The sequence below is a fragment of the Scyliorhinus canicula genome, chromosome 22 (genome assembly GCF_902713615.1).
Source record: "Scyliorhinus canicula chromosome 22, sScyCan1.1, whole genome shotgun sequence".
Lineage (NCBI taxonomy): Eukaryota > Metazoa > Chordata > Chondrichthyes > Carcharhiniformes > Scyliorhinidae > Scyliorhinus > Scyliorhinus canicula.
Window position 1 is genome coordinate 30,521,372 of NC_052167.1, and position 21,587 is coordinate 30,542,958.

General features: G+C 34.0%; 1 protein-coding gene across 1 annotated transcript; it reads right to left on the reverse strand.

The window, feature by feature from the left end:
• Positions 1–12,749: 12,749 nt before the first annotated feature.
• LOC119956252 (protein chibby homolog 1-like) lies at positions 12,750–20,242 on the reverse strand. The gene is made up of 4 exons (XM_038783285.1): positions 20,176–20,242; positions 20,073–20,080; positions 19,647–19,755; positions 12,750–12,853 (listed from the first exon to the last, which is right to left on the reverse strand). The coding sequence occupies exons 1-4, from the start codon at positions 20,240–20,242 to the stop codon at positions 12,750–12,752; spliced, it is 288 nt and encodes a 95-aa protein (XP_038639213.1).
• Between the last annotated feature and the right edge of the window lie 1,345 nt (positions 20,243–21,587).

Genomic DNA, 21,587 nt, shown 5'->3' on the forward strand with positions numbered 1-21,587 from the left:
TGAAATAAAAGACTGTCCAGCAAAACATAGTGAATTTCGAATGTTATGCCAAAAAAGACTGTTTGGCTAAAAATAGTTAATTTTTTGGCAAGCAGTTTGTCAAAATGCTTAATTCCCTGGAAAAATCACTTTGATGCAATAAAAGACAGTGAAGCAAAACATAGTGAATTTTGATGCATCAGGTTTTCAAAATACTTTATTCGCCGAGAAATTCACTTTTATGCCGTAAAAGACTGATTGGCAAAAAATATTGAATATTGAGGCAAGCAGTTTGTCAAACTGCTTAATTCGCAGAAAAAAAATCACATTGTTTGAATAAAAGACTGTTTAGCAAAACACAGTGAAGTTTGTTGCAAGCAGGTTGTCAACATACTATTTTCGCCATGAAAATCACTTTTATGCCATAAAGACTGTTTAGCAACAAATAGTGAATTTTGATACAAACAGGTTGTCAAAATGCTTAATTGGACGAGAAAATCACTTTTCTACCAAAACTGAATGTTTGACAAAAAATTGTGAAACTTGATGCAAGCAGTTTGTCAAAATGCTTAATTGGACGAGAAAATCACTTCTATGCCATAAAAGACTGTTTGGCAAAAAATAGTGAATTTTGAGGCAAGCAGTTTGTCAAAATGCATAATTTGCTGAGAAAATCACTCTTCTACCAAAACTGAATGGTTGTCAAAAATAGAGAATTTTCATGCAAGCAGTTTGTCAAAATGCGACGTGAAAATCACGTTTGAGCCAGAAAAGGCTGTTTGGCTAAAAATAGTGAATTTTGAGGCAAGCAGTTTGTCAAAATGCTTAATTTGCTAAGAAAATCACTTTTCTACCAAAACTGAATGTTTGACAAAAATAGTGAATTTTGATGCAAGCAGTTTGTCAAAATGCTTAATTCAACGAGAAAATCACTTTTATGCCATAAAAGACTGTTTGGCTAAAAATAGTGAATTTTGAGGCAAGCAGGTTGTCAAAATGCATAATTTGCTGAGAAAATCACTCTTCTACCAAAACTGAATGGTTGTCAAAAAATAGTGAATTTTCATGCAAGCAGTTTGTCAAAATGCGACGTGAAAATCACGTTTGAGCCAAGAAAGGCTGTTTGGCTAAAAATAGTGAATTTTGATGCAAGCAGTTTGTCAAAATGCTTAATTTCCTGAGAAAATCACTTTTCTACCAAAATTGAATGTTTGACAAAAAATAGTGAATTTTGATGCAAGCAGTTTGTCAAAATGCTTAATTCAACGAGAAAATCACTTTTATGCCATAAAAGACTGTTTGGCTAAAAATAGTGAATTTTGGGTCAAGCAGGTTGATAAAATGCTTAATTGGACGAGAAAATCACTTTTATGGCATAAAAGGCTGTTTGGCAAAAAATGGTGAATCTTGAGGCAAGCAGGTTGTCAAAATGCTTAATTTGCTGAGAAAATCACTTTTCAACCAAAACTGAATGTTTGGCAAAACATACTGAATTTTGATGCAAGCAGTTTGTCAAAATGCTTAATTCGCAGAGAAAATCACTTTTCTACCAAAAAAGAACGTTTGTCAAAACATAGTGAATTTTGATGCAAGCAGTTTGTCAAAATGCTTAATTCGACGTGAAAATGACTTCTATGCCAAAAAAGACTGTACGGCAAAGAATATTGAATTTTGATGCAAGCTGTTTGTCAAAATGCTTAATTCCAAGAGAAAATCACTTTGATGAAATAAAAGACTGTCCAGCAAAACATAGTGAATTTCGAATGTTATGCCAAAAAAGACTGTTTGGCTAAAAATAGTTAATTTTTTGGCAAGCAGTTTGTCAAAATGCTTAATTCCCTGGAAAAATCACTTTGATGCAATAAAAGACAGTGAAGCAAAACATAGTGAATTTTGATGCATCAGGTTTTCAAAATACTTTATTCGCCGAGAAATTCACTTTTATGCCGTAAAAGACTGATTGGCAAAAAATATTGAATATTGAGGCAAGCAGTTTGTCAAACTGCTTAATTCGGAGAAAAAAATCACATTGTTTGAATAAAAGACTGTTTAGCAAAACACAGTGCAGTTTGTTGCAAGCAGGTTGTCAAAATACTATTTTCGCCATGAAAATCACTTTTATGCCATAAAAGACTGTTTGGCAAAAAATAGTGAATTTTGAAGCAAGCAGTTTGTCAAAATGCATAATTTGCTGAGAAAATCACTTTTCTACCCAAACTGAATGGTTGTCAAACAATAGTGAATTTTGATGCAAGCAGTTTGTCAAAATGCTTAATTCAACGAGAAAATCACTTTTATGCCATAAAAGACTGTTTGGCAAAAAATGGTGAATCTTGAGGCAAGCAGTTTGTCAATATGCTTAATTCGCTGAGAAAATCTATGCCATGAAAGACTGTTTGGCTAAAACTAGTGAATTTTGAGGCAAGCAGGTTGTCAAAATGCTTAATTTGCTGAGAAAATCACTTTTCAACCAAAACTGAATGTTTGGCAAAACGTACTGAATTTTGATGCAAGCAGTTGTCAAAATGGTTAATTCGCAGAGAAAATCACTTTTCTACCAAAAAAGAACGTTTGTCAAAACATAGTGAATTTTGATGCAAGCAGTTTGTCAAAATGATGAATTCGACGTGAAAATGACTTCTATGCCAAAAAAGACTGTACGGCAAAGAATATTGAATTTTGATGCAAGCTGTTTGTCAAAATGCTTAAGTCCTAGAGAAAATCACTTTGATGAAGTAAAAGACTGTCCAGCAAAACATAGTGAATTTCGAATGTTATGCCAAAAAAGACTGTTTGGCTAAAAATAGTTAATTTTTTGGCAAGCAGTTTGTCAAAATGCTTAATTCCCTGGAAAAATCACTTTGATGCAATAAAAGACAGTGAAGCAAAACATAGTGAATTTTAATGCATCAGGTTTTCAAAATACTTTATTCGCCGAGAAATTCACTTTTATGCCGTAAAAGACTGTTTGGCAAAAAATATTGAATATTGAGGCAAGCAGTTTGTCAAACTGCTTAATTCGCAGAAAAAAATCACATTGTTTGAATAAAAGACTGTTTAGCAAAACACAGTGAAGTTTGTTGCAAGCAGGTTGTCAAAATACTATTTTCTCCATGAAAATCACTTTTATGCCATAAAGACTGTTTGGCAAAAAATAGTGAATTTTGATGCAAGCAGTTTGTCGAAATGCTTAATTCAACGAGAAAATCACTTTTATGCCATAAAAGACTGTTTGGCTAACAATAGTGAATTTTGATGCAAGCAGGTTGTCAAAATGCTTAATTTGCTGAGAAAATCACTTTTCAACCAAAACTGAATGTTTGGCAAAACATAGTGAATTTTGATGCAAGCAGTTTGTCAAAATGCTTAATTCGACGTGAAAATGACTTCTCTGCCAAAAAAGACTGTATGGCAAAGAATATTGAATTTTGATGCAAGCTGTTTGTCAAAATGCTTAATTCCAAGAGAAAATCACTTTGATGAAATAAAAGACTGTCCAGCAAAACATAGTGAATTTCGAATGTTATAAAAAAGACTGTTTGGCTAAAAATAGTTAATTTTTTGGCAAGCAGTTTGTCAAAATGCTTAATTCCCTGGAAAAATCACTTTGATGCAATAAAAGACAGTGAAGCAAAACATAGTGAATTTTGATGCATCAGGTTTTCAAAATACTTTATTCGCCGAGAAATTCACTTTTATGCCGTAAAAGACTGATTGGCAAAAAATATTGAATATTGAGGCAAGCAGTTTGTCAAACTGCTTAATTCGCAGAAAAAAAATTACATTGTTTGAATAAAAGACTGTTTAGCAAAACACAGTGAAGTTTGTTGCAAGCAGGTTGTCAACATACTATTTTCGCCATGAAAATCACTTTTATGCCATAAAGACTGTTTAGCAACAAATAGTGAATTTTGATACAAACAGGTTGTCAAAATGCTTAATTGGACGAGAAAATCACTTTTCTACCAAAACTGAATGTTTGACAAAAAATTGTGAATTTTGACGCAAGCAGTTTGTCAAAATGCTTAATTGGACGAGAAAATCACTTCTATGCCATAAAAGACTGTTTGGCAAAAAATAGTGAATTTTGAGGCAAGCAGTTTGTCAAAATGCATAATTTGCTGAGAAAATCACTCTTCTACCAAAACTGAATGGTTGTCAAAAATAGTGAATTTTCATGCAAGCAGTATATCAAAATGCGACGTGAAAATCACGTTTGAGCCAGAAAAGGCTGTTTGGCTAAAAATAGTGAATTTTGAGGCAAGCAGTTTGTCAAAATGCTTAATTTGCTAAGAAAATCACTTTTCTAACAAAACTGAATGTTTGACAAAAAATAGTGAATTTTGATGCAAGCAGTTTGTCAAAATGCTTAATTCAACGAGAAAATCACTTTTATGCCATAAAAGACTGTTTGGCTAAAAATAGTGAATTTTGAGGCAAGCAGGTTGTCAAAATGCATAATTTGCTGAGAAAATCACTCTTCTACCAAAACTGAATGGTTGTCAAAAAATAGTGAATTTTCATGCAAGCAGTTTGTCAAAATGCGACGTGAAAATCATGTTTGAGCCAAGAAAGGCTGTTTGGCTAAAAATAGTGAATTTTGATGCAAGCAGTTTGTCAAAATGCTTAATTTCCTGAGAAAATCACTTTTCTACCAAAATTGAATGTTTGACAAAAAATAGTGAATTTTGATGCAAGCAGTTTGTCAAAATGCTTAATTCAACGAGAAAATCACTTTTATGCCATAAAAGACTGTTTGGCTAAAAATAGTGAATTTTGGGTCAAGCAGGTTGATAAAATGCTTAATTGGACGAGAAAATCACTTTTATGGCATAAAAGGCTGTTTGGCAAAAAAATTGTGAATCTTGAGGCAAGCAGGTTGTCAAAATGCTTAATTTGCTGAGAAAATCACTTTTCAACCAAAACTGAATGTTTGGCAAAACATACTGAATTTTGATGCAAGCAGTTTGTCAAAATGCTTAATTCGCAGAGAAAATCACTTTTCTACCAAAAAAGAACGTTTGTCAAAACATAGTGAATTTTGATGCAAGCAGTTTGTCAAAATGCTTAATTCGACGTGAAAATGACTTCTATGCCAAAAAAGACTGTACGGCAAAGAATATTGAATTTTGATGCAAGCTGTTTGTCAAAATGCTTAATTCCAAGAGAAAATCACTTTGATGAAATAAAAGACTGTCCAGCAAAACATAGTGAATTTCGAATGTTATGCCAAAAAAGACTGTTTGGCTAAAAATAGTTAATTTTTTGGCAAGCAGTTTGTCAAAATGCTTAATTCCCTGGAAAAATCACTTTGATGCAATAAAAGACAGTGAAGCAAAACATAGTGAATTTTGATGCATCAGGTTTTCAAAATACATTATTCGCCGAGAAATTCACTTTTATGCCGTAAAAGACTGATTGGCAAAAAATATTGAATATTGAGGCAAGCAGTTTGTCAAACTGCTTAATTCGGAGAAAAAAATCACATTGTTTGAATAAAAGACTGTTTAGCAAAACACAGTGCAGTTTGTTGCAAGCAGGTTGTCAAAATACTATTTTCGCCATGAAAATCACTTTTATGCCATAAAAGACTGTTTGGCAAAAAATAGTGAATTTTGAAGCAAGCAGTTTGTCAAAATGCATAATTTGCTGAGAAAATCACTTTTCTACCCAAACTGAATGGTTGTCAAACAATAGTGAATTTTGATGCAAGCAGTTTGTCAAAATGCTTAATTCAACGAGAAAATCACTTTTATGCCATAAAAGACTGTTTGGCAAAAAATGGTGAATCTTGAGGCAAGCAGTTTGTCAATATGCTTAATTCGCTGAGAAAATCTATGCCATGAAAGACTGTTTGGCTAAAACTAGTGAATTTTGAGGCAAGCAGGTTGTCAAAATGCTTAATTTGCTGAGAAAATAACTTTTCAACCAAAACTGAATGTTTGGCAAAACATACTGAATTTTGATGCAAGCAGTTTGTCAAAATGCTTAATTCCCTGGAAAAATCACTTTGATGCAATAAAAGACAGTGAAGCAAAACATAGTGAATTTTAATGCATCAGGTTTTCAAAATACTTTATTCGCCGAGAAATTCACTTTTATGCCGTAAAAGACTGTTTGGCAAAAAATATTGAATATTGAGGCAAGCAGTTTGTCAAACTGCTTAATTCGCAGAAAAAAATCACATTGTTTGAATAAAAGACTGTTTAGCAAAACACAGTGAAGCTTGTTGCAAGCAGGTTGTCAAAATACTATTTTCGCCATGAAAATCACTTTTATGCCATAAAGACTGTTTGGCAAAAAATAGTGAATTTTGATGCAAGCAGTTTGTCGAAATGCTTAATTCAACGAGAAAATCACTTTTATGCCATAAAAGACTGTTTGGCTAACAATAGTGAATTTTGATGCAAGCAGGTTGTCAAAATGCTTAATTTGCTGAGAAAATCACTTTTCAACCAAAACTGAATGTTTGGCAAAACATAGTGAATTTTGATGCAAGCAGTTTGTCAAAATGCTTAATTCGACGTGAAAATGACTTCTCTGCCAAAAAAGACTATGGCAAAGAATATTGAATTTTGATGCAAGCTGTTTGTCAAAATGCTTAATTCCAAGAGAAAATCACTTTGATGAAATAAAAGACTGTCCAGCAAAACATAGTGAATTTCGAATGTTATGCCAAAAAAGACTGTTTGGCTAAAAATAGTTAATTTTTTGGCAAGCAGTTTGTCAAAATGCTTAATTCCCTGGAAAAATCACTTTGATGCAATCAAAGACAGTGAAGCAAAACATAGTGAATTTTGATGCATCAGGTTTTCAAAATACTTTATTCGCCGAGAAATTCACTTTTATGCCGTAAAAGACTGATTGGCAAAAAATATTGAATATTGAGGCAAGCAGTTTGTCAAACTGCTTAATTCGCAGAAACAAAAATCACATTGTTTGAATAAAAGACTGTTTTGCAAAACACAGTGAAGTTTGTTGCAAGCAGGTTGTCAACATACTATTTTCGCCATGAAAATCACTTTTATGCCATAAAGACTGTTTAGCAAAAAATAGTGAATTTTGATACAAGCAGGTTGTCAAAATGCTTAATTGGACGAGAAAATCACTTTTCTACCAAAACTGAATGTTTGACAAAAAATTGTGAATTTTGATGAAAGCAGTTTGTCAAAATGCTTAATTGGACGAGAAAATCGCTTCTATGCCATAAAAGACTGTTTGGCAAAAAATAGTGAATTTTGAGGCCAGCAGTTTGTCAAAATCCATAAATTGCTGAGAAAATCACTTTTCTACCCAAACTGAATGGTTGTCAAACAATAGTGAATTTTGATGCAAGCAGTTTGTCAAAATGCGACGTGAAAATCACGTTTGTGCCAAAAAAGGCTGTTTGGCTAAAAATACTGAATTTTGAGGCAAGCAGGTTGTCAAAATGCTTAATTTGCTGAGAAAATCACTTGTATGCTATAAAAGACTATTTAGCAAAACTTAGTGAATTTTGGGTCAAGCAGGTTGACAAAATGCTTAATTGGACGAGAAAATCGCATTTATGCCATAAAAGGCTGTTTGGCAAAAATGGTGAATCTTGAGGCAAGCAGTTTGTCAATATGCTTAATTCGCTGAGAAAATCACTTCTATGCCATAAAAGACTGTTTGGCTAAAACTAGTGAATTTTGAGGCAAGCAGGTTGTCAAAATGCTTAATTTGCTGAGAAAATCACTTTTCAACCATAACTGAATGTTTGGCAAAACATACTGAATTTTGATGCAAGCAGTTGTCAAAATGATTAATTCGCAGAGAAAATCACTTTTCTACCAAAAAAGAACGTTTGTCAAAACAGAGTGAATTTTGATGCAAGCAGTTTGTCAAAATGCTTTAATTCGACGTGAAAATGACTTCGATGCCAAAAAAGACTGTACGGCAAAGAATATTGAATTTTGATGCAAGCTGTTTGTCAAAATGCTTAATTCCAAGAGAAAATCACTTTGATGAAGTAAAAGACTGTCCAGCAAAACATAGTGAATTTCGAATGTTATGCCAAAAAAGACTGTTTGGCTAAAAATAGTTAATTTTTTGGCAAGCAGTTTGTCAAAATGCTTAATTCCCTGGAAAAATCACTTTGATGCAATAAAAGATAGTGAAGCAAAACATAGTGAATTTTGATGCATCAGGTTTTCAAAATACTTCATTCGCCGAGAAATTCACTTTTATGCCGTAAAAGACTGATTGGCAAAAAGTATTGAATATTGAGGCAAGCAGTTTGTCAAACTGCTTAATTCGCAGAAAAAAAAATCACATTGTTTGAAAAAAAGACTGTTTAGCAAAACACAGTGAAGTTTGTTGCAAGCAGGTTGTCAAAATACTATTTTCGCCATGAAAATCACTTTTATGCCATAAAGACTGTTTAGCAAAAAATAGTGAATTTTGATACAAGCAGGTTGTCAAAATGCTTAATTGGACGAGAAAATCACTTCTATGCCATAAAAGACTGTTTGGCAAAAAGTAGTGAATTTTGAGGCCAGCAGTTTGTCAAAATCCATAAATTGCTGAGAAAATCACTTTTCTACCAAAACGAATGGTTGTCAAAAAATAGTGAATTTTCATGCAAGCAGTTTGTCAAAATGCGACGTGAAAATCACGTTTGTGCCAAAAAAGGCTGTTTGGCTAAAAATAGTGAATTTTGAGGCAAGCAGTTTGTCAAAATGCTTAATTTGCTGAGAAAATCACTTTTCTACCAAAGCTGAATGTTTGACAAAAAATAGTGAATTTTGATTTAAAGCAGTTTGTCAAAATGCTTAATTCAACGAGAAAATCACTTTTATGCCATAAAAGACTGTTTGGCTAAAAATAGTGAATTTTGAGGCAAGCAGGTTGTCAAAATGCTTAATTTGCTGAGAAAATCACTTGTATGCTATAAAAGACTGTTTAGCAAAACTTAGTGAAAATTTGGGTCAAGCAGGTTGACAAAATGCTTAATTGGACGAGAAAATCGCATTTATGCCATAAAAGGCTGTTTGGCAAAAATGGTGAATCTTGAGGCAAGCAGTTTGTCAATATGCTTAATTCGCTGAGAAAATCACTTCTATGCCATAAAAGACTGTTTGCCTAAAACTAGTGAATTTTGAGGCAAGCTGGTTGTCAAAATGCTTAATTTGCTGAGAAAATCACTTTTCAACCATAACTGAATGTTTGGCAAAACATACTGAATTTTGATGCAAGCAGTTGTCAAAATGATTAATTCGCAGAGAAAATCACTTTTCTACCAAAAAAGAACGTTTGTCAAAACATAGTGAATTTTGATGCAAGCAGTTTGTCGAAATGCTTAATTCGACGTGAAAATGACTTCTATGCCAAAAAAGACTGTACGGCAAAGAATATTGAATTTTGATGCAAGCTGTTTGTCAAAATGCTTAATTCCAAGAGAAAATCACTTTGATGAAGTAAAAGACTGTCCAGCAAAACATAGTGAATTTCGAATGTTTTGCCAAAAAAGACTGTTTGGCTAAAAATAGTTAATTTTTTGGCAAGCAGTTTGACAAAATGCTTAATTCCCTGGAAAAATCACTTTGATGCAATAAAAGACAGTGAAGCAAAACATAGTGAATTTTGATGCATCAGGTTTTCAAAATACTTTATTCGCCGAGAATTTCACTTTTATGCCGTAAAAGACTGTTTGGCAAAAAATATTGAATATTGAGGCAAGCAGTTTGTCAAACTGCTTAATTCGCAGAAAAAAATCACATTGTTTGAATAAAAGACTGTTTAGCAAAACACAGTGAAGTTTGTTGCAAGCAGGTTGTCAAAATACTATTTTCGCCATGAAAATCACTTTTATGCCATAAAGAGTGTTTGGCAAAAAATAGTTAATTTTGATGCAAGCAGTTTGTCGAAATGCTTAATTCAACGAGAAAATCACTTTTATTCCATAAAAGACTGTTTGGGTAAAAATAGTGAATTTTGATGCAAGCAGGTTGTCAAAATGCTTAATTCCAAGAGAAAATCACTTTGATGAAATAAAAGACTGTCCATCAAAACATAGTGAATTTCGAATGTTATGCCAAAAAAGACTGTTTGGCTAAAAATAGTTAATTTTATGGCAAGCAGTTTGTCAAAATGCTTAATTCCCTGGAAAGATCACTTTGATGCAATAAAAGACAGTGAAGGAAAACATAGTGAATTTTGATGCATCAGGTTTTCAAAATACTTTATTCGCCGAGAAATTCACTTTTATGCCGTAAAAGACTGATTGGCAAAAAATATTGAATATTGAGGCAAGCAGTTTGTCAAACTGCTTAATTCGCAGAAAAAAAAATCACATTGTTTGAATAAAAGACTGTTTAGCAAAACACAGTGAAGTTTGTTGCAAGCAGGTTGTCAAAATACTATTTTCGCCATGAAAATCACTTTTATGCCATAAAGACTGTTTAGCAAAAAATAGTGAATTTTGATACAAGCAGGTTGTCAAAGTGCTTAATTGGACGAGAAAATCACTTTTCTACCAAAACTGAATGTTTGACAAAAAATTGTGAATTTTGATGCAAGCAGTTTGTCAAAATGCTTAATTGGACGAGAAAATCACTTCTATGCCATAAAAGACTGTTTGGCAAAAAATAGTGAATTTTGAGGCAAGCAGTTTGTCAAAATGCATAATTTGCTGAGAAAATCACTCTCTACCAAAACTGAATGGTTGTCAAAAAATAGTGAATTTTCATGCAAGCAGTTTGTCAAAATGCGACGTGAAAATCACGTTTGAGCCAGAAAAGGCTGTTTGGCTAAAAATAGTGAATTTTGAGGCAAGCAGTTTGTCAAAATGCTTAATTTGCTGAGAAAATCACTTTTCTACCAAAACTGAATGTTTGACAAAAAATAGTGAATTTTGATGCAAGCAGTTTGTCAAAATGCTTAATTCAACGAGAAAATCACTTTTATGCCATAAAAGACTGTTTGGCTAAAAATAGTGAATTTTGAGGCAAGCAGGTTGTCAAAATGCATAATTTGCTGAGAAAATCACTCTTCTACCAAAACTGAATGGTTGTCAAAAAATAGTGAATTTTCATGCAAGCAGTTTGTCAAAATGCGAAGTGTAAATCACGTTTGAGCCAAGAAAGGCTGTTTGGCTAAAAATAGTGAATTTTGATGCAAGCAGTTTGTCAAAATGCTTAATTTGCTGAGAACATCACTTTTCTACCAAAACTGAATGTTTGACAAAAAATAGTGAATTTTGATGCAAGCAGTTTGTCAAAATGCTTAATTCAACGAGAAAATCACTTTTATGCCATAAAAGACTGTTTGGCTAAAAATAGTGAATTTTGAGGCAAGCAGGTTGTCATAATGCTTAATTTGCTGAGAAAATCACTTGTATGCCATAAAAGACTGTTTAGCAAAACTTAGTGAATTTCGGGTCAAGCAGGTTGACAAAATGCTTAATTGGACGAGAAAATCACTTTTATGCCATAAAAGGCTGTTTGGCAAAAAATGGTGAATCTTGAGGCAAGCAAGTTGTCAAAATGCTTAATTTGCTGAGAAAATCACTTTTCAACCAACACTGAATGTTTGGCAAAACATACTGAATTTTGATGCAAGCAGTTTGTCAAAATGCTTAATTCGCAGAGAAAATCACTTTTCTACCAAAAAAGACCGTTTGTCAAAACATAGTGAATTTTGATGCAAGCAGTTTGTCAAAATGCTTAATTCGACGTGAAAATGACTTCTATGCCAAAAAAGACTGTACGGCAAAGAATATTGAATTTTGATGCAAGCTGTTTGTCAAAATTCTTAATTCCAAGAGAAAATCACTTTGATGAAATAAAAGACTGTCCAGCAAAACATAGTGAATTTCGAATGTTATGCCAAAAAAGACTGTTTGGCTAAAAATAGTTAATTTTTTGGCAAGCAGTTTGTCAAAATGCTTAATTCCCTGGAAAAATCACTTTGATGCAATAAAAGACAGTGAAGCAAAACATAGTGAATTTTGATGCATCAGGTTTTCAAAATACTTTATACGCCGAGAAATTCACTTTTATGCCGTAAAAGACTGATTGGCAAAAAATATTGAATATTGAGGCAAGCAGTTTGTCAAACTGCTTAATTCGGAGAAAAAAATCACATTGTTTGAATAAAAGACTGTTTAGCAAAACAAAGTGCAGTTTGTTGCAAGCAGGTTGTCAAAATACTATTTTCGCCATGAAAATCACTTTTATGCCATAAAGACTGTTTGGCAAAAAATAGTGAATTTTGAAGCAAGCAGTTTGTCAAAATGCATAATTTGCTGAGAAAATCGCTTTTCTACCCAAACTGAATGGTTGTCAAACAATAGTGAATTTTGATGCAAGCAGTTTGTCAAAATGCTTAATTCAACGAGAAAATCACTTTTATGCCATAAAAGACTGTTTGGCTAAAAATAGTGAATTTTGGGTCAAGCAGGTTGTCAAAATGCTTAATTGGACGAGAAAATCGCTTTTATGCCATAATAGGCTGTTTGGCAAAAAATGGTGAATCTTGAGGCAAGCAGTTTGTCAATATGCTTAATTCGCTGAGAAAATCTATGCCATGAAAGACTGTTTGGCTAAAACTGGTGAATTTTGAGGCAAGCAGGTTGTCAAAATGCTTAATTTGCTGAGAAAATCACTTTTCAACCAAAACTGAATGTTTGGCAAAACATACTGAATTTTGATGCAAGCAGTTGTCAAAATGATTAATTCGCAGAGAAAATCACTTTTCTACCAAAAAAGAACGTTTGTCAAAACATAGTGAATTTTGATGCAAGCAGTTTGTCAAAATGATGAATTCGACGTGAAAATGACTTCTATGCCAAAATATACTGTACGGCAAAGAATATTGAATTTTGATGCAAGCTGTTTGTCAAAATGCTTAATTCCTAGAGAAAATCAATTTGATGAAGTAAAAGACTGTCCAGCAAAACATAGTGAATTTCGAATGTTATGCCAAAAAAGACTGTTTGGCTAAAAATAGTTAATTTTTTGGCAAGCAGTTTGTCAAAATGCTTAATTCCCTGGAAAAATCACTTTGATGCAATAAAAGACAGTGAAGCAAAACATAGTGAATTTTAATGCATCAGGTTTTCAAAATACTTTATTCGCCGAGAAATTCACTTTTATGCCGTAAAAGACTGTTTGGCAAAAAATATTGAATATTGAGGCAAGCAGTTTGTCAAACTGCTTAATTCGCAGAAAAAAATCACATTGTTCGAATAAAAGACTGTTTAGCAAAACACAGTGAAGTTTGTTGCAAGCAGGTTGTCAAAATACTATTTTCGCCATGAAAATCACTTTTATGCCATAAAGACTGTTTGGCAAAAAATAGTGAATTTTGATGCAAGCAGTTTGTCGAAATGCTTAATTCAACGAGAAAATCACTTTTATGCCATAAAAGACTGTTTGGCTAACAATAGTGAATTTTGATGCAAGCAGGTTGTCAAAATGCTTAATTTGCTGAGAAAATCACATTTCAACCAAAACTGAATGTTTGGCAAAACATAGTGAATTTTGATGCAAGCAGTTTGTCAAAATGCTTAATTCGACGTGAAAATGACTTCTCTGCCAAAAAAGACTGTATGGCAAAGAATATTGAATTTTGATGCAAGCTGTTTGTCAAAATGCTTAATTCCAAGAGAAAATCACTTTGATGAAATAAAATACTGTCCAGCAAAACATAGTGAATTTCGAATGTTATGCCAAAAAAGACTGTTTGGCTAAAAATAGTTCATTTTTTGGCAAGCAGTTTGTCAAAATGCTTAATTCCCTGGAAAAATCACTTTGATGCAATAAAAGACAGTGAAGCAAAACATAGTGAATTTTGATGCATCAGGTTTTCAAAATACTTTATTCGCCGAGAAATTCACTTTTATGCCGTAAAAGACTGATTGGCAAAAAATATTGAATATTGAGGCAAGCAGTTTGTCAAACTGCTTAATTCGCAGAAAAAAAATCACATTGTTTGACTAAAAGACTGTTTAGCAAAACACAGTGAAGTTTGTTGCAAGCAGGTTGTCAAAATACTATTTTCGCCATGAAAATCACTTTTATGCCATAAAGACTGTTTAGCAAAAAATAGTGAATTTTGATACAAGCAGGTTGTCAAAATGCTTAATTGGACGAGAAAATCACTTCTATCCCATAAAAGACTGTTTGGCAAAAAATAGTGAATTTTGAGGCAAGCAGTTTGTCAAAATGCATAATTTGCTGAGAAAATCACTTTTCTACCAAAACTGAATGGTTGTCAAAAAATAGTGAATTTTCATGCAAGCAGTTTGTCAAAATGCGACGTGAAAATCACGTTTGTGCCAAAAAAGGCTGTTTGACTAAAAATAGTGAATTTTGAGGCAAGCAGTTTGTCAAAATGCTTAATTTGCTGAGAAAATCACTTTTCTACCAAAACTGAATGTTTGGCAAAACATACTGAATTTTGATGCAAGCAGTTTATCAAAATGCTTAATTCGCAGAGAAAATTACTTTTTTTTTACCAAAAAAGAAAGTTTGGCAAAAAATAGTGAATTTTGATGCAAGCAGGTTGTCAAAATGCTTAATTCAACGAGAAAATGAATTTTATGGCAAAAAAGACTGTTTGGCTTAAAATTGTTAATTTTGAGGCAAGCAGTTTGTCAAACTGCTTAATTCGCAGAAAAAAATCACATTGTTGCAATAAAAGATTGTTTAGCAAAACACAGTGAAGTTTCTTGCAAGCAGGTGGTCAAAATACTATTTTCGCCGTGAAAATCACGTTTATGCCATAAAAGACTGTTTGGCAAAAAATAGTGAATTTTGATGCAAGCAGTTTGTCAAAATGCATAATTCGTGGAGAAAATCACTTAAATGCCAAAACAGACTGATCGGCAAAAAATATTGAATTTTGAGGCCAGCAGTTTGTCACAATTCTTAATTGCAAGAGAAAATCATTTTAATGCGAAAAATAAGATATGGCAAAAAATAGTGAATTTTGATGCAAGCAGGTTGTCAAAATGCTTAATTCAACGAGAAAATCACTTTTATGCCATAAAAGACTGTTTGGCTAAAAATAGTGAAGTTTGAGGCAAGCAGGTTGTCAAAATGCTTAATTTGCTGAGAAAATCACTTTTCAACCAAAACTGAATGTTTGGCAAAGCATACTGAATTTTGATGCAAGCAGTTTGTTAAAATGCTTAATTCGCAGAGAAAATTACTTTTTTTTTTACCAAAAAAGGTTGTTTGGCAAAAAATAGTGAATTTTGATGCAAGCAGGTTGTCAAAATGCGACGAGAAAATCACTTTTGTGCCAAAAAGACTGTTTGGCTAAAAATCGTGAATTCTGAGGCAAGCAGTTTGTCAAAATGCTTAATTTGCTGAGAAAATCACTTTTCTACCAAAACTGAATGTTTGACAAAAAATAGTGAATTTTGCTGCAAGCAGTTTGTCAAAATGCTTAATTTGCTGAGAAAATCACTTTTATGCCAAAAAAGACTGTTTGTCAAACTGCTTAATACGACGAGAAAATCACTTCAAACCATAAAAGACTGATCTGCAAAAAATATTGAATTTTGAGGCAAGCAGATTGTCAAAATGCTTAATTGGACGAAAAAAAATCACTTTTGCCACAAAAGACTGTTTGGCAAAAAATAGTGAATATTGAGTCAAGCACTTTGTCAAAATGCTTTTAATTCGCAGAGAAAATCACTTTGATGGATTAAAAGACTGTTGAGTGAAAAATTGTGAATTTTGAGGCAAGCAGCTTGTCAAAATGCTTAATTCGCAGAGAAAATTACTTTTTTTTACCAAAAAAGAATGTTTGGCAAAAAATAGTGAATTTTGATGCAAGCAGCTTGTCAACATGCGTAATTCAACGAGAAAATCACTTTTATGCCAAAAAAAAGACTGTTTGGCTAAAAATAGAAAATTTTGAGGCAAGCAGTTTGTCAAAATGCTTAAATTGCTGAGACATTCACTTTTCTACCAAAACTGAATGTTTGACAAAAAATAGTGAATTTTGATGCAAGTAGTTTCTGAAAATGCTTAATTGGACGAGAAAATCACATCTATGCCATAAAAGACTGTTTGGCTAAAAATAGTTAATTTTGAGGCAAGCAGTTTGTCAAAATGCTTAATTCCCAGGAAAAATCACTTTAATGCAATAAAAGACTGTGAAGCAAAACATAGTGAATTTTGATGCAAGCAGTTTGCAAAATTCATAATTTGCTGAGAAAATCACTTTTTTACCAAAACTGAATGTTTGTCAAAAAATAGTGAATTTCCATGCAAGCAGTTTGTGAAAATGCATAATTCGACGAGAAAATCACTTTGATGCCATAAATGACTGTTTGGCAATAAATAGTGAATCTTGAGGCAAGCAGTTTGTCAAAATGCTTAATTCGATGACAAAATCACTTTTATTCCATAAATGACTGTTTGGCAAAAAATAGTGAATTTTGATGCAAGCAGTTTGCAAAATTCATAATTTGCTGAGAAAATCACTTTTTTACCAAAACTGAATGTTTGTCAAAAAATAGTGAATTTCCATGCAAGCAGTTTGTGAAAATGCATAATTCGACGAGAAAATCACTTTGATGCCATAAATGACTGTTTGGCAATAAATAGTGAATTTTGAATCAAGCAGTTTGTCAAATTGCTTAATTCGTCGAGAAAATTACTTTTATGCCATAAAAGACTGTTTGCCAAAAAATAGTGAATCTTGAGGCAAGCAGTTTGTCAAAATGCTTCATTCGCAGAGAAAATTACTTTTTTTTTACCAAAAAAGACTGTTTGGCAAAATATAGTGAATTTTGATGCAAGCAGTTTGTCAAAATGCTTCATTCGTCTAGAAAATGACTTCTATGCTATAAAAGACTGTTTGTCAAAAAAAATAGTGAATTTTGATTGAAGCAGTTTGTCAAAATGCATAATTCGACGAGAATATCACTTTTATGCCATAAAAGACTGTTTGGCTAAAAATAGTGAAGTTTGAGGCAAGCAGGTTGTCAAAATGCTTAATTTGCTGAGAAAATCACTTTTCAACCAAAACTGAATGTTTGGCAAAGCATACTGAATTTTGAGGCAAGCAGTTTGTTAAAATGCTTAATTCGCAGAGAAAATTACTTTTTTTTTACCAAAAAAGGTTGTTTGGCAAAAAATAGTGAATTTTGATGCAAGCAGGTTGTCAAAATGCTTAATTCAACGAGAACATCAATTTTATGCCAAAAAAGACTGTTTGGCTTAAAATAGTTAATTTTGAGGCAAGCAGTTTGTCAAACTGCTTAATTCGCAGAAAAAAATCACATTGTTGCAATAAAGTACTGTTTAGCAAAACACAGTGAAGTTTCTTGCAAGCAGGTTGTCAAAATACTATTTTCGCCGTGAAATATTTTTTGCCAAACAGTCTTTTATGCCATAACACTTCTCTGCCATAAAAGACTGTTTGGCAAAAAATAGTGAATTTGAGGCAAGCAGTTTGTCAAAATGCTTAATTTGCTGAGAAAAACACTTTTCTACCAAAACTGAATGTTTGACAAAAAATAGTGAATTTTGCTGCAAGCAGTTTGTCAAAATGCTTAATTTGCTGAGAAAATCACTTTTATGCCAAAAAAGACTGTTTGTCAAACTGCTTAATACGACGAGAAAATCACTTCAAACCATAAAAGACTGATCTGCAAAAAATATTGAATTTTGAGGCAAGCAGATTGTCAAAATGCTTTTAATTCGCAGAGAAAATCACTTTGATGGATTAAAAGACTGTTGAGCGAAACATTGTGAATTTTGAGGCAAACAGCTTGTCAAAATGCTTAATTCGCAGAGAAAATTACTTTTTTTTACCAAAAAAGAATGTTTGGCAAAAAATAGTGAATTTTGATGCAAGCAGGTTGTCAACATGCTTAATTCAACGAGAAAATCACTTTTATGCCAAAAAAAGACTGTTTGGCTAAAAATAGAAAATTTTGAGGCAAGCAGTTTGTCAAAATGCTTAAATTGCTGAGACATTCACTTTTCTACCAAAACTGAATGTTTGACAAAAAATAGTGGATTTTGATGCAAGCAGTTTCTGAAAATGCTTAATTGGACGAGAAAATCACATCTATGCCATAAAAGACTGTTTGGCTAAAAATAGTTAATTTTGAGGCAAGCAGTTTGTCAAAATGCTTAATTCCCAGGAAAAATCACTTTAATGCAATAAAAGACTGTGAAGCAAAACATAGTGAATTTTGATGCATCAGGTTGTCAAAATAATTTATTCGCCGAGAAATTCACTTTTATGCCATAAATGACTGTTTGGCAAAAAATAGTGAATCTTGAGGCAAGCAGTTTGTCAAAATGCTTAATTCGATGACAAAATCACTTTTATTCCATAGAAGACTGTTTGGCAAAAAATAGTGAATTTTGATGCAAGCAGTTTGCAAAATTCATAATTTGCTGAGAAAATCACTTTTTTACCAAAACTGAATGTTTGTCAAAAAATAGTGAATTTCCATGCAAGCAGTTTGTGAAAATGCATAATTCGACGAGAAAATCACTTTGATGCCATAAATGACTGTTTGGCAATAAATAGTGAATTTTGAATCAAGCAGTTTGTCAAATTGCTTAATTCGTCGAGAAAATTACTTTTATGCCATAAAAGACTGTTTGCCAAAAAATAGTGAATCTTGAGGCAAGCAGTTTGTCAAAATGCTTCATTCGCAGAGAAAATTACTTTTTTTTTACCAAAAGAGACTGTTTGGCAAAATATAGTGAATTTTGATGCAAGCAGTTTGCAAAATTCATAATTTGCTGAGAAAATCACTTTTTTACCAAAACTGAATGTTTGTCAAAAAATAGTGAATTTCCATGCAAGCAGTTTGTGAAAATGCATAATTCGACGAGAAAATCACTTTGATGCCATAAATGACTGTTTGGCAATAAATAGTGAATTTTGAATCAAGCAGTTTGTCAAATTGCTTAATTCGTCGAGAAAATTACTTTTATGCCATAAAAGACTGTTTGCCAAAAAATAGTGAATCTTGAGGCAAGCAGTTTGTCAAAATGCTTAATTCGCAGAGAAAATTACTTTTTTTTTTACCAAAAAAGACTGTTTGGCAAAATATAGTGAATTTTGATGCAAGCAGTTTGTCAAAATGCTTCATTCGTCTAGAAAATGACTTCTGTGCCATAAAAGACTGTTTGTCAAAAAAAATAGTGAATTTTGATTGAAGCAGTTTGTCAAAATGCATAATTCGACGAGAATATCACTTTTATGCCATAAATGACTGTTTGGCAATAAATAGTGAATTTTGATGCAAGCAGTTTGTTAAAATGCTTAATTCGCAGGAAAAATCACATTGATGCAATACAAGACTGTGAAGTAAAACATAGTGAATTTTGATGCATCAGGTTGTCAAAATACTTTATTAGCCGAGAAAATCACTTCTAGGGCATGAAAGATTGTTTGGCAAAAAATAGTGAATTTTGAGGCAAGCAGTTTGTCAAAATGCATAATTCGCTGAGAAAATCACTTTTCTGCCACAAAAGACTGTTCGGCAAAAATATAGCGTATTTTGATGCAAGCAGGTTGTCAAAATTCTTAATTCGCCGAGAAAATCACTTTTCCGACAAAAAAGACTGTTTGGAAAACATTTGTAAATCTTGAGGTAAGCACCTTGTCAAAATGTTTAATTCGCTGAGAAAAACACTTTTCTGCCAAAAAAAGAATGTCACCTGAGGATGTCTGAGGGCCGTTGTCAAACTTCAGGCTCTGTCCTCCAATATTCATCACAGGAGCACCATGATCCAAACCCAGCTCCACCTCACGGCTCACCCGATCGAGCTGTAACAGACACAGGCACATACCATGTTGCAGCACTCAATCCACACAGCCACAGTAACTGTCCCACAGTCCAGGATCCACAAGCCATTATACTAAAAGAGAGGCCATGACAGCCCTCCATCCCCTCCCTACAGGGCCAGCCGTCCACCCCGCCCCCCCCCCCCACCATTCCACCATAGTGTGTAGTCAGTGACCAGGAGCAGCACAGGCTTAGTGACTCAGACCTGGTGCAATATTCGGGTCTCTTAACCACCTTCGCACTAGGCAGTTGGAAGTGGAAGAGGCTCCCTCAATCCAGGAGGGATTGACACAGGTACAGTGTACACTTATGTGGGGACAGTAATGTCTATCCGAGCGTTTATACACAAGTGAGATTGCTCAGCAGCTGCACGTGGCAAATTATCCATTTTCTCCCCAAACGGCCAAGCGAAGCTGACTTTCTGGGTGGTGTTTTCTTCGGACTAAAGTCATTTCCAAACAGAGGCATGGCTCCACCATGTTACATGGAAACATACAAAGAAGATCAGTCAAGCAAAGTATAGCAAAGCATAGGCAGAGAACACAGTGACACGACAAAGAGGAACATGGAGAAGGGTATGGAGCATGCCGGATATATCTCGGGACAGAGTGAGGTCAGAAGAAGAGGGTCAAACTTTAGGACAGAACAGAGGATGAACAATAGAAATAGAATCAGGAGCAGACCATTCAGCCCATTGAATATGCTCCTCCATTAATAATAACAATAATAATCGCTTATTGTGACAAGTAGGCTTCAATGAGGTTACTGTGAAAAGCCCCTAATCGCCACATTCCTGCACCTGTTCGGGGAGATTGTAACGGGACATAAAATCATAGAGTTCACAATGCAGAAGGAGGCCATTCGGCCTATTGAGTCTGCACCGGCCCTTGGAAAGGGCACCCTACCTAATCCCACACCTCCACCCTATCCCCACACCTCCACCCCATCCCCGTAATCCCACCTAACCTTTTCTGGACACTATGGGCAATTTAGCATGACCAATCCACCTAACCTGCACGTCTTTGGACTGTGGGAGGAAACCGGGGCACCCGGAGGAAACCCACGCAGACATGGGAGAACGTGCAGACTCTGCACAGACAGTGACCCAAGCCAGGAATCGAACCTGGGACATTGGCGCTGTGAAGCCATAGTGCTAACCACTATGCTACCGACCTGCCCATTAAATGCCAGCATGTCTGATCCTCAGTCTCAACTCGATTTTACCACCTGCTCCCCATATCCTTCATTCCCAGGGCCATCAAAATAATCTGTCTCGCTCAGTGTTGAATCTACTCAACGATGGAGCATCCATAAACCTCTAGGGTAGAGAATTACAAATGCACAAAACACTTTTGGTGAAGAACTGTCTCCTCATCTCAGCCCTGAATGATTTCCCCCTAATCTTGAGACAGTGGCCCCTAGTTCTAGATTCCCCAGCAAGGGGTAGACAACCCACTCTGTGTCTACCCTGCCAATCCCCTGCAGGAGCCTGTATGTTTCAATGAAATCACCTTTCATTCTTTTAAACCCCTGAGAATATAGGCCAAACATATTCAGCCTCGCATCATAGGACAACTCTGTGATCCCAGGAACAAATCAACTGAGCCTTCACTGAACCATCCCCAAGGAAAGTATATTGTTCCTTTGGCATAGAGACCAAAACTGCACACAGCATTCCAGGCGTGGGATACCAAAGCCCTTTACAGCTGTAGCAAGTTTCCCTTATTCTTGTAATAATAAATAAATAATATTTATTAGTGTCACACATAGGCTTACATTAACACTGCAATGAAGTTACTGTGAAAATTCCCTA

Coding starts and splice junctions, on each gene's coding strand:
- LOC119956252 (XM_038783285.1), bottom strand. CDS start 20,242: ATGCCTCTGTTTGGAAATGACTTTAGTCCGAAGAAAACACCACCCAGA. Junction 12,854..19,646: donor CGGCCCTCAGACATCCTCAG/GTGACATTCTTT, acceptor GATTTTCTCTAG/GAATTAAGCATTTTGACAAA.